Here is a 13,633-nt window from a genome sequence, read left to right as displayed (position 1 = left end):
GGGAGGAGAGACCAGCATCAGCCCTGTGCCCCGGGTTTCCCAAATCCTGCTGCTTCTACCTTACCCTCAAGTGCCCCCTCTCCTTCCCTCCGCTCACCAAGAAACAACAGCCAGAGCTACCCAGGCTGGCTTCCTAGCAAACCCTGGGCTGATCCCTCCTGCCGAGGGGGCTCTGGACTCCTCCCAGGAACCCAGACTTTTACAGGACAGATGCATCCTCTCGAGCCCGGCCTTGCACTCCAGAGCCCCCTGGGCTCCCCACAAAGCCCACTCCCAGCCCAGCAGATATACCTTACATCCGGGTTACGCTGAAGGCACTGCTCCACAAAGTGGTGGAAGTGGGGTGAGAAGGTGCGGTGATAGGGGTGGGATGGCGTGTCGCCACTGGAGGTCCTGGGGCTGCTGGGGGCCAGGCTCTCACTCAGGCCAGAGTTGGCCGCTGAGCGCGAGGTGCTCATGGTCAGCTCCTCGGCAGGGATGGTGCTGGTGTCCAGCAGGCAGGGTACCGTGCCGTTCAGCTTCTCCAGCAGCATCTGGGGAGGACAGAGCCAGGGGCTAGGCTGGAGGGGGCCCCTGGAAGGCCTATAGCGTTTCTTCACAAGTATACTTTTCCCAACACACGAGTGATTCGGGGGGAGTAAAGAAAGAAGTGGAAAAAGTCTGACTTTTCCAAAGGAGTGCCAGCCACTGACTCGGCAGCCACACCCCAGCGAGGCCGAACTGACGAGGAGGAGGGCTGCAAAAGAGTACCCGCCTCCACCGTGGTTGGAAGGAAGGGGCTTGCAGTCTCTCCCCCTTTATAAGGCATCAGATCTTTCTAACTGTAGAGCCCTCACCCTAGGGTCAAGGTGGCAGCCAGGTCCTTTCTTTAAAGCCCAGCCCCAGTGTGCCACGCCCGGGTGGGTCCGAGGGGGTTCATTCTGGCCGATTGTCACTGCAGCGGGCTGCACAGGAGCAGTGCACCCAGGGGCGGGCTAGGCCTGGACAGCTGTTCCAAAGCCCTCAGACTCCACACATGTAAAAGCAGCCCACCTTGGGGACTGCTGTCCTCATGGACCTCATGAGCTGTTCAAGGCAGAAACCTGGAAATCCTTCTAGAGCTGTGCTGTCCAGTGTGGGAGCCACCAGCCACATGTAGCCATATATATATAGAGAGAGAGAGAGAGAGAAAGAGATTTTTTTTGGTTGTTTCTGGCCATGCCGCTTGGCTTGCAGGATCTCAGTTCCCTGACCAGGGATTGAACCTGGGCCCCAGCAGTGAAAGCACTGAGTCCTAACCACTGCACTGCCAGGGAATTCCCATAGCTATTTATATTTATTTAAATTCAGCTTAAAATTCAGTCCTCAATCTCACTGGCCACATTTTAAGTGCTCAATAGCCACAGGTGACTAGTGGCTACCATGTTGGACAGCCCAGGTACAGAACATTTCCATAACCTCAGGAAGTGCTCCTGGACACTGCTGTTTCTGCATCCGTATCTTGTTTACCTAAAAATGGCCTTTTAAGTCTTTCCTGAGCATCTGTTTCTGTCTTATTTAGATTTTCTAGACTCCTTACCTAGATAGATTTCCATACCGTCCGAACTAGTCTGCCAGAACTAATCCATCTGCGAGAGTCATCTTTCTAAAATATGTATCTGATACTATCACTCCTATGCTTAAAAGCCTTCAGCAATTCTCCACATGCTTTGGGACAGAAACCAAACACCCTGGCGTGGCACACAAGCAAAGTCCTTCGTGATCTGCCCTTGCTTCCTTCTCCAACCACGTCACCTAGCAGCCCCCCAGAAGCACCCGTACTTCAGCCATTTACAACTACCTGCTCTTCCCAGATCCTGTTCTTTCTTGACTCTGGGTCTTTGCACATGCTGCTCCCTCTGCCGAAAAGAGTTTCCTTCCAGTTCCCATTCTTCACGCAGTTAATTCCTATTTGCCGTCAAGTCTCAAGGGTCACCTCCTCCCAGAAGCCTTCCCAGATCCCCTCCTCTAGAGCTGCCCTTTGGCCGTTCTCTAGCTGCTCCTCTCCCCACAGGGCAAGCAGTCTGTGGGCTCAGGGAGAGGCTGACTCAGAGCCTACACGCCCGCCCCCACCCCCTCTCAGGTCTAGATCATGCTCCAGGTACTTGGGACCCAGGTAATCCTTGCCCAAATGACCCAAGTCCACTTCCTGGACTTGATAAGACCTGGATAACCCTCTTCCCTGGGTCTGTCTCCAAGGCTGGACGATGCCACTAGCTGCGTGTATGCCTAGAAGCCAAGGGCGGTGGTTAAAAGGGGCACGAACAGAAGTAGAACCTGCAGGCTGGAGGCTGCAAAGGTATTGACTGGAACGTGGTGGCACAGAACCTGAGAAGCCTAAGAATTCTAAATTAGAAACGGGCCTTCCAGGCATATGGATCAAGGTAAGAAGACAGAACATATTTTATAAATTTATAAAACTCTGTTAGCTTAATTTATATGTTTTAAATAGACACCTGGTGTGTGGGCTCCAGGCCTGAAATTGTGAGCCCACCCCCCGAGGCTCCAGTACCACCACAGATACCACTGACAGAAGTAAACAGTTACACATCTCCCCACTGGTGGGGCTCTTGAAGGAAAGAACTGAGTCTTTCATCTTAGTATCCCAGGCTGGTGTCCTGAGTGTGGCCGCTCCTCAGCAAGTGTTTGTGGAAGGCAGACAGGCAGGCAGGCAGAAGGAAACCCTGGGCTGCAGGCTCACCTGGGTGGCAGGCATGTCCTTAAAGGGGACGTGGCCATTGGCTAGTTCACAGGCCGTGATTCCCACACTGTAGATGTCAGACTTGGCATCGTAACCCTGAAGATTCTAAATCAGGAGAAAAGAGCCACAGGTCACTCCACACTGTAGCCTTGGCCATTGTTCTTAGAGAAAGAAGCGGGTGGAGCAAAAACTGGGGAGAGGAAAAGAAGGCCTGTCCCCAAATCGGGACCAGCTGCTGAGACTTTCCTCGCCTGCACTACTGAGGGGTCACTGCTGTTTCAGAAGGAACGAACGTCTTGCTGATGCTATGTGGGAGGAGGAGGAAGTGCTCCTGCTTACAACAGGGATGCGGGGAGCACCAAACGCTTCCCCAATGCTCGTTCTTCCCAGGAAATGGCAGCACCTTTGAAGAGAGCCTCACGCGCAGTTTGGGACCCTCCCCGGGGGCGGGGGGGGGGGGGAACGACATCACCTGCCAAGGGCGTGGAACACCCGTGCGAGAGGCGTCCCAGTTCTACCTGCCACCAGGGAAGCCCTCCCTCTAGGAACCCCCACCCCCAGAAATTCCTGAAGGCCTCCTTGGGGAATCACGAGTTGGTGGGGGAATGGGGGCTCCTTGAGACCCAGTTCACAGACCTGCTGGAGGACCTCTGGGCTGAGCCACGGCAGAACCTTGATACTGTACTTGGGAAAGTCGTGGACCACACGCTGCCGCTGCCCGTGGCTGATCATGCTGAGGTTGCTGCGTAAACCAGAGAGGTAGACCTTCCCATCCGCTGAGATCAGAACGTGGCTGGCTTTGACACTCCTGGGGGGCGGGGAGGGGGTCACGGGGCAGCAGGAGACCCTCACACCACAAACCTTTGTCTTCACACACTAGACCCAGTCAGCTCTCTCCCCGGCAGGTGTGTGTGTGTACTATACGCATATACCTACATATATATATACGCGAACACGCATTTTTATGAAAATTTTCAAACATACACACACAAAAAAATAGCATGACCCCATTTACATATCACCAGACTTTAAAACTTACTTATGTTTTGTTAAAGTTCTCTTTTATGCTCACCGACCACTGCTTCCTCTACCATCTACTGCCTTTAATCTGTACTTTCTGTTTGTAGGTATTCTCGGAAGTGTATTGTTTTTTCTCACGCGTTTTCTATTGACCTAATGGTACTGTGTTATGCAGCCCATTCTGCAGTGTTATGTTTCCAAGATCCATCTGTGTTGCCAACTGTGTACACCTAATTGTTGCTTCTAAATGCCACCTGCACTCTAGGGTGGGGTCTAACACTTACTAATCCATTCTTCCAGGAAGGACACTCGTGCTGCCTCTCATCACCACAAATATGAACAAAGATGTCCACATACCTGTCCCCTGATGGGCCTGTGGGAGGGTTTCTTTGGGGTATGCACCCAGAGGCAGCACTGATGGTCCTGGTTCCGAGTGACCCTGACTGGCTGTGTTGGGCCACCTTCCACTATCCGGACGGGAGACCCACCTCTTCACCGCACTGGTCCTCACCCAGCCTCTGAATTACAGCCAGTCCCACGGGTATAAGGTGACATCCTCCTGTTTTAATTTGATTTTCTGATTCTTGCTAGATTTGAGTGTCTGTTCATACGACCATTAGTCTTTCGGGTTTTCTTTTATAAACTCCATATCCTTTGCTCATCTTTCTATTGCTTTGCTATCCTTTTCTTATTGATTCACAAAATTTCCTTGTTACTAATCTCCTGTGTGTTTTAGACAAAACTAACATCTTCCACGCTGTAACTCCTTTCTTAACTTTGTTCCTGGTGTCCTGTATTGGAGAGAAAGTTTTAATCTTGATATTATCAATTCCATCCATTTTTTGCCTTATGTTTTGTGCACGTAAAACATTTAGAAGTTATGGTATGCCTCAGGTCACGAAAATATTTCCTCGCATTTCCTTCTATCTAAGTCTATAGTTTCCATGTAGGCCTTTAATCAATCTGAAGTGCTCCTTTGTATGTGGAGTTAGGTAGGGGTCCTAGTTTTATTATCTTCCCTACCACAAGCTGCTTTTCTGGATACCATCTACAGAGCAATCTGTCTTCTCCCGAGCCTCCCAGCATAGGGCTGACTCCAGGGCACACCCCAGTATGGGTCCTCCAAGGAAGAAGAGGGTGGGGTGCAGAGGCCCACATCAGGTGTTCCCCTCATACAATACTCAGGACCAAGCTGCTTGGTAAAGAGAAAGTCAGTAGCTTTAGCACTGACAGGGTAAATGTTCTGCCCTCCCAGCAGAGGCGAGGGCAGGATTCGACCCTTGATTTAAACTCTGGCTTCACTAACTTCAGTCAACCTTTACTTGAGGGCTCATGGGCCCAGATACCACTCTTATAAAGGGTTAATAGGCCCAAGAAAGCACCTGTGCACGTATCCCATGTGGTGGATGTAGTCCAGGGCCTTGAGCACCCCCTGCAGTATGTAAGCAATCGCCAGCTCATTCATGCCGTCCATGAAGTGTGTGCAGATGAGGTCCTTTGCAGAGCCTGAGGAAGAGGATCGTGGGGACAGAGAAAAGGGTGACAGCACATGAGCAAGCTGACAGCAGAGTTCTTAGAACCCATCTCTGCCAGGACCCCGTTCCCACTCACCGTATGCCATGAACGAGGTGACAACCCACAGCTCATTGTCTGCAATAAAGGTGGCTCGATATGGCAGGATATTGGGATGGCTGAAGAGCTTAGAGACATGGAGCTCCCCCTGAAAGCAATGGTGGCTGCAGTCAGAACCAAGGGGCACCGAGGAGGACGCTCAACATGAAGGTGGCAGCATGAATAATACGGGGACCTAGGCCTCCCTGGGTGCCCTGCTCAGAGTCCTGGGAGCAGCCCGAGCAGGTGCCCCTAGAATGAGAGGAACCAGGGAAGCCAGCCCTGCTTCGCCAGCTTCTGCCTAACTTGGGCTCTGCCAGCCGATCCTAAACCACCTCGAGAAACCATTCCCTGCCAACAGGGAAACTGCTAACAACACAGCAGAGGGCCACAGTGCACCACCTCGGAGGCCATGAAAACAAACCGCCTACTGCAGACTTAGGAAGTTAGAAGCTTAGCTCAACCTCAAGGGCCAAGGCACAGAACTCCTCTTTAAGGTAAGAAAACAAGGACTTCCCTGGTGGCACAGTGGTTAAGAATCCGCCTGCCAATGCAGGGGACACTGATTCAATCCCTGGTCCAGGAAGATCCCACATGCCGCGGAGCAACTAAGCCCGCGCGCCACAACTACTGAGCCTGTGCTCTAGAGCCCGCGAACCACAACTACTGAAGCCTGCGCGCCTAGAGCCCGTGCTCCGCAACAAGACAAGAAACCACAATGAGAAGCCCGCGCACCGCAACGAAGAATAGACCCCGCTTGCCGCAACTAGAGAAAGCCCGTGCGCAGCAATGAAGACCCAGTAAAATTTTAAAAATTAAAAAAAAAGATAAAACAAAAAAGTGTTTTCCTATTATAAAGGAAAATGTTGTTAGCAATAGAAACACGGAAAGAAAGCATTAAAGAACAAACAACAACTACTAAACATTAGAATAGATTTCTCCAGCGACCTCAGGTTGAGAGCTCCCTTCCTCAGAAGCAGCTATGGAAAGTGTAAGACCGATGGAATTTTAAAATAAATTTGGACAAAAGATGTGAACAAAAATTTGGACAAAAGAACTGCAGCAACTCCAGCGTCCTGGCCTCTGGGAAATGAGCCAAGGTCAAATAGGCAGCACCTTCTACCTTTCCACGGCTCTACAGGATAAAGAAAAGAATCACAAAGCTCAATATGCTCTAGAACAAACTCAGATATGTTTTTTCCCAAATAACTGAGCTGGGACTGACATTCTGTTCCATCCTCAGACCCAAAAACTACTCTGAACACATGAACACTGAGGCACTGTCAGATAAGCGTGCATTCAGAAAAACATTGTAATTGAAGAAGGGGGATGGGCTGTAGCCAACTGTACTGAAAATACACTGAGCCAGGCCCTAAATCTAGGGAGTTCCCAGGGCAAGCCTTCATCCCCAGGCACTTACTAGACCTACAGCGTCTCCCAGTTTAAAAACAGGGCAGCTACTTGCTTCTCCAGAAGAAAGGAACCTCAGGCAAGCAGGACACTAAGAGTCGGAAGACGGCCGCCGCTTCCCGCACCTGGAAAGAGACTGTCTGGGTGTGAAGCCTGCCTCTGCCACTTACTAGTGTGTGCGACCAGGGGCGAGTTACTTAGCCTCCCTGAATAATAAATACATGAATAAATGAGTCACAGGAGGATTTGGTGAAGAAGAGGGGAATATAAATTGGGCTGAGCAGTGTTATAGAACCCTTAATGCCAAATGCCCAAGATTCTTCACCAAGAGCTTCCGTAACTTCTTGGCTTGGTCTACCTTCGTTTCCTGCCAGCTATTTCAGATGACAGATGTAAAGATGCCTTGTGATTACTACTGGAACTAAGAGCCCTCCCTCCAAGTGTCACATTCACGTTTGATTACCTGCAAGAATGTCACCATCTCATTGGAACAAGCTTCTAGGTTAATCCTTCGTACTGTCACATACTCTCCCGCTGGTTTGTACCTTGCTAGGTTCACTGTCATCAGGTCCTCAAATCCTTTGCCTAAAAGAAAAGAGAAATGCCATAAACAGGGAGAAGAGCAACACAGGTTTTCAACTTCCTTAAAGAGACTTGATTTCAAAAGAAAATTCAAGTTAAAACTTTCATTTCTCTTATTTCTTGATATTTCTTCCATCAGTTCCTTCTCAGCCAACTATTCTAACTGACTATGGCCCAGGACACCAGAAGTGTACAGCCCAAAAGAAAAAATTGAAAAGAGCGTCTCTCCTGGAAACATAGTCTCTTCCCCCACACTTGGAAGAAGAAAACCATAGAAGAACCGCAAAAGCCAGTTTTGTCTCCACGAATCCTGCTACCTGGCTGACAGCTTCTGGCACACATTCACCTGAGGATGCTGAGGAGGTTGCCATGGTCCCTGGAGCATGACAGTCGTGACATTACCTATAACGGTGAGCAGCTCATAACACCCTCCCTCCGGCAGAAAGCTACTCATGATCTCCTGTTTAGAGAAGGATGCTATCGACTCTGCGCTCGCCTCATTGGTCTAAAGAAAAAGAAAAACAGGTTAGTAAGGGAAACTTGGGGACGGGATGAGAGTGGGGAGATGGTAATTCAGACCCACAAGGAGACTGGCATGTAAACAAACATACAAATTCTGACCCTGGAGCAAAGAAACAGTTCCAGCACTACTTGATGAGAAATATAAAGTAAAACATCAGCTGTTCAATGCAGTAACTGGCACTAATATCAGAGTAAGTGTGAGCGCTCTCTACAAATGGGGGTGGGGACGGGGGCCAGTTCTAGTCAACAGTTGATTTGCTTCTCCTTCCCAACAGCTGGCTCATTTGCTAAAAACTATGAAATTCTTACTTGGGAAAGGATGTCTGGAGAAAGGCACATTTAGAAAAGAGAAGGGGAATGGAGAGGTGGGATTTCTCTTGAATTTCCTGCTGCATTAGGGTCCTTTTTTTTTTTTTTTGGCTGCGTTGGGTATTTTTTTTTTTTTTTTTTTTTGCATTGGGTATTTGTTGCTGCGTGTGGGCTTTCTCTAGTTGTGTTGGGCTGGGGCTACTCTTCCATGCCGTGCGCAGGCTTCTCATTGCGGCGGCTTCTCTTTTTGCAGAGCATGGGCTCTAGGCTCATGGGCTTCAGTAGTTGTAGCACGCAGGCTCAGTAGTTGTGGCGCATGGGCTTAGTTGCTCCACAGCATGTGGGATCTTCCCGGACCAGGGCTCGAACCCGTGTCCCCTGCATTGGCAGGCGGATTCTTAACCACTGCGCCACCAGGGAAGTCCCTAGGGTCCTATTTTTAAGGTCCTGACTAAAAAATCCCAAAGATCAAACGCTGAATCTTGCTATAGGCAAAATGTGGCCATAAGAGGCCCCCTTGTTAGCAAACCAAGAGGCCAGACCAATCATTCCCTGACATTTCCAAGTGAAGCCAGAAAACAGCTAACACACTGGGCTGCAGGCAGGGAACAGAGCTGTCAGGTCTCAGCCATCACCCCAGGCAGCAGAAGTGACCTGCTCCCTCGTCCCTGTGCACTCAGGCTGCAAACGAAGCTGGATCCCAGCCATTTAGGATGTGGGTGTCACATGTGAGGTCCTGATGGAAAAGTGCGCAGCAAAATACATGGCAGGCCAACGGCTCTTCCTTCAGTTTAATAGGTTCAGTTTCCTTCTTCCAAACCTAAATTTATTTGTATGATTTAGGGACTGTGAGTATTTTTCTTTCTTTTGGATCCTCTTTCTTGAGATGTATGTCTAACTGAAACAAAGAGCCTTAGGCCAGCTCACATTTCATATGCTGCGTTCATAAACCTGCCCTCTGATCAGGAAAAGGCCTTTGAATACACGAAGGCTGTTGGCTCAGCACGAGACAGAAAAGTGTTGGAGTCGAGAATATTCTGACGTGGTGGTATCACCTTGGGGTCGGGGGGGTGCCTGATGTTTGAAACACACGTGGTTTCAAAACAACTGATGCTGCCAATGACGAAAGAAACCAAATGGGGTTTTACTTCCAGCACCACTTAACATTAAGAGGAACCCAGTCAAGCAGAATTGAGCCCTGTTAGCAAATCACAGTTCTAATTTAATCAACTTTATATTTCTAAGATTCACCTATATTGTTGTATTTAGCCATATTGTATAATACTCATCTTGTGAACATACCTCAATTTATCCTTCCAATGCTGATGGGCTTTTGCGGTTACTTTTCATTCTGCTATTATGAACTGTGCTACTAAAAACACACTTGAATGTGTTTCTTGACACATATATGCAGGAGTTACGCTAAAGCTTATACCTAGGAGTGGAACTGGAGGTCACAGAGTATATGAACATTCGACTTTAGAAGAAAATGCCAAACTGTTTTCCAAAATGGTTGTATCAATTTACATTCCCGCCAGCAATACATGTATGTTCTTGTTGATCCATCTTTTCCCCAACACTTGGTATATTCAGCCTTCATTTTTGCCAGTCTCATTGTGGGTTTGATTTACATTTCCGAGTGCGAATGAAGTTGAGCATCTCTTCATTTATTTATTGGCTATGTGGGTTTTCTCCAGAGTGAAAATGCCTTTTCTGTCTCTTGTCCATTTTTCTACCTAGTTGTTTTAATGCAGGATTTCCCCAAAGTAGGCCCCATGGAACATTGACCTGCCAGTTAATGCATGAAAAAAGTTTACACGTCCAGTTAAGTTACAAAATGCAGCGCACTCTTTTCTCATGGACAATCACAAGGGGTACTCCCATATTAAGGGCTTTGAGAAGTTCTGTAATTTGACAAAGTTTAACTTTGTTTAACCTAACATTTCCCAAAGATACCTGTCCAGAGAAGTCTTTTGTGCCTAACATCTGTTAAATTTGGGGGAAGATAATTTGGGAAAGGCTATTTTAAGTAAAACATATGGTATAATGTGAAGACTCTAGGCTTAGGGGCCAGGGATAGGCAGAACTTGAACTCAGTCTATCACTTGCTCTGTGACCCTGGGCAGGTCCCTCTAAGCCCTGAGATCTTCATCATCTCATCAGTGGAACAGTTCCCACTTCATAGGGTTGTTGTGACAATGAAATGAGATAAAATATGTAAAGAGCTTAGCGCTACTTGGTGTATCACAGGTATTCAGTAAATATGAATTCTATTCTTCCCCTCTCTCCTTTGCTGTCTACTTTTTGGTCACTCTCCTGTTCAGCAAAGAAGATGGAACAGAGAAAGTGGAGAAAACAGAGACTCCTAAATAGAGCTTGATCGATAGTTAAAGTTGGTTTGATTTTGTTTTTTACAGGCTTCTGTGTTTCCAAATGCTCTGAAAACAGATTCTAAGATGACTTAATAGCCACTGTAGCTTCTTGAAACTATCTTGTCTTCAAAACAAGATACTGGTGCCACGCCAGTGCCTCACACAGGTGAGAGGGATACAGACAATCAAGGAACAAAACGGAGCAGAGATTTTGTAACAGGGAAGAGCCAAATCTGACTACATGTTGGATCTGTTTCTTTTACTTTAACCTTTGCTTCCATTGCTTTTGTTCACTAAAGGATACTGTCTATACACAATGGCCCGCCTCAGGGAACCCTGCCCCTCTGCCTGAATGTTAAACCAAAGTGCCTTTGTTCAGGGAAGCATCCTGACCCTGTGCACCTGTGGACGGCTGCAAGCGAGAAGAAATGAACACATCCCCTCCCCGAGGCTGGCCATCCCAGGGCATATTTGCAAAAGTTATGGCCTTTTTACTTTACTTCCTCATCGCCTCCCCGCTGCTCTGTTCTATAAAAGAAACTGGCATCCAAACTCCGATAAGATGGTTTTTCTGGAGACGCTAGTCTGCCATCTTTTCGGTCTGCCGGCTTTCCGAATAAAGTCATATCCCTTGCCTCAACACCTCGTCTCCCGATTTAGTGACCTGTTGTGCGGCGAGCAGAGCAAGCTTGGACTCGGTAACAATTTGAGCAAAAAGCCTAAACCAAGAGCTCCGAAATGGCGACTCCCCAGCTGTTGAGAATTTCGCCGCAGGCTAAGCTAACTTTGGAGAGTCCTATCTTAACCTTATACCTCTAACCCGCTGCACATACTCTTGCTCTGCTTTGCTGTTTTCTCAAGTATCAACCTGCCCTCAATAAAATCAGTGTCACCAGTTAACACAAAACTCAGGGGGTTGCTTTCAGACCCAACACCCGCTACTCTGGCCTGTGAGGATCCACACGATCCGGCCGCTGCCCTCTTCCACGACTTCACCCCACACAGGGCTGCCCTGACTCACTGCACCTGACCCACGCGAACCAGCAGTCTTAGCAAACTCGCACCAGCTGTCCCTTTGTTTGGAACACTCCTGCCCCACCACTTTCTCATCGCTGCTCCGCCTCGTCATTGAGGTCTCAACTTAAATGTCACCTATTCATTGAAGACTCTGTCCTGCCAAGTAAAGTAGCTCCCAGTCACTTTATTATGTCATGTTGCTTTATTTTCTTCGCTGTGATCACTGTGATTTTCTTCATAGTGATCACTGCGTGTTATTTTGTCTATTGCCTGTCTTCTCTACTAGAATGCAAGTTCTGTCAGGGCAGGGCCTGTCTGTCTTCTTCACTGATGTATTCCCCAATGCCTACAACAGTGCTGGCATCTACTTAAAAAGTAATCATTTAAGCAACGTTTGAACTCAGGAGGTTTTCTGCCCATGACCTTGTTATTCCCATGGGCTGAAGAGGAGAGCAAACGTACCAGTCGGTTCCACTGGAGACAGTTCAATATGCTGACTTATACTGCAAATGCCAGCCCTCCTACAACACATTCCCTAGCTTCCCTGTTACCAGGGGAACTTCACAGATCGGAATCTGACACCTGCATGTGAGAAAGTACTGCGTTTTTTAGCAGGTAACAATATGGCCCCAATGAGAACAAACCTAGAACGACTTTGTATTTGAAGGTCTCTCCTCTGATCTCTAGGCAAACTCCTTATGTTTCTCTAATTTGAAAAAAAAAAGGACTATGAGGGACAGCTGAGACCTGAGATTTTAAAAAATTCTTTTATATGCACTTTAAATAACTCCCTTTGGATAAACTACATACAGGATACTTTTTTCTTAAAATTACCTATCTCCCTTTTCCTTGCCAGGAGCGCACGTAAGACATACTACCTACCAGGCTACACACTAAAGCCACACTTTTGTTGAGCCTAGGTGAGAAATGATTCATTAAACTACTGATATGATTAGTTCGTAACCTGACAATATTTCTACTGTCTTTGTTGACTATGGAAAACTACTTCAAAGTGTTAGTTTTAGAAAATGAAATTCTTTAGGTAATTGGGAATATGAGTTCATTGGGCAATCCAGAATCGCATGAAATGAACTAGTCTGGTTGTTGCTGTGACCCCCTCTACCGTTCTGTCCCCAACTCCCTGGAAATGACCCTAAAATGGATGCTTTCTACTTTGTGGATGTTCTATAGTCTGAACTCAGACAGAAGGCGACCTTTATTTAGGAAAACAAACAAACAAAGGCAGTATTTTGAAAGGAAGAGATTTGGTCTGGTTTTACCAGAAGAAAGGCAGGTTAGTCCATTATACTGCTTCAGATTTGGAAAAGGTCAAAATTCAGATGAAAAGGAGATATTTAGCCCATTCTCTTTAAACATAGCATGGCATCGTTTTATTAGTATAATGTATAACCTCAAATTGCCTAGAGAAAGAAACTAGTTCTATCAAAGTCTTTTCTTAGTTCCCCCACCATGAAAAGCACTTTGTTCATTTTGAAGCATTTGAAAAATACATAAGCTACTGCTATCCGGAAATGACCATAAAATGATAACTTTGTTTAAAGAGTGTAAAACAAAATACAATAAAGCACACAAACACAATATTTATGAAATGTCCAACAAATAAGTACATTCAACCTCCCAAAGGTTTCACACAGGATAACTTTTGGTATAACATCAGCAGCTGTGAAAATATAAGAACTATATGTAATTGGCACTGTACTCTGGAAAAATACCCAACTGATCCTATAGGGCACGTTTTTGGTCTCCTGACTGGAAAATATTGGGATGTGATAGTGAAGTGCTCTTGGCCAGTAAAGCGCAGCCAAGCTTTACTCAGAAAGAAATTCCTAGTCAGTAGCATTACCCTTCACTCACCTTGGAGCTGCCTGCAAAAGGCACAAAGGTCTGTTATCTGCAAAGAGGAAGAAGTGTATGGAGAAAAGGGCTCTTATCCTCTCTGTATAGGACACTGATTCACAGTATCAAAAGCAGCTTGGGGACTTCCCTGGTGGGGCATAGTGGTTAAGAATCCGCCTGCCAATGCAGGGGACCCGGGTTCAAGCCCTGGTCC

At 47.3% G+C, this 13,633-nt stretch overlaps 1 protein-coding gene across 19 annotated transcripts in view; it reads right to left on the bottom strand.

Annotated features, from left to right (window-relative positions):
- Positions 1-13,633, bottom strand: part of STRADA (STE20 related adaptor alpha) — a 29,193-nt gene that overhangs the window by 1,257 nt on the left and 14,303 nt on the right. For 16 of the 19 annotated variants that reach the window (XM_082373119.1, XM_082373127.1, XM_082373133.1 and 13 more), the window contains 7 exons: positions 7,745-7,847; positions 7,224-7,345; positions 5,351-5,459; positions 5,122-5,245; positions 3,356-3,527; positions 2,720-2,824; positions 292-533 (listed from right to left, as the gene is read on the bottom strand). In XM_082373119.1, coding sequence (XP_082229245.1) covers positions 292-533; positions 2,720-2,824; positions 3,356-3,527; positions 5,122-5,245; positions 5,351-5,459; positions 7,224-7,345; positions 7,745-7,796 — 926 coding nt within the window. In that variant the 5' untranslated portion in view covers positions 7,797-7,847. Of the gene's footprint in view, positions 1-291; positions 534-1,032; positions 1,106-2,719; positions 2,825-3,355; positions 3,528-5,121; positions 5,246-5,350; positions 5,460-7,223; positions 7,346-7,744; positions 7,848-13,437; positions 13,460-13,633 lie in introns of those variants that run through there. The other 3 variants (XM_082373122.1, XM_082373124.1, XM_082373125.1) reach the window with 3 other exon arrangements.

Source organism: Balaenoptera borealis, assembly GCF_965194805.1.
Source record: "Balaenoptera borealis genome assembly, chromosome: 20".
In the NCBI taxonomy this organism is placed as follows: Eukaryota; Metazoa; Chordata; class Mammalia; order Artiodactyla; family Balaenopteridae; genus Balaenoptera; species Balaenoptera borealis.
The sequence above is the reverse complement of the archived record's forward strand: the minus strand, read 5'-3'. Positions and strand labels throughout refer to the sequence as shown.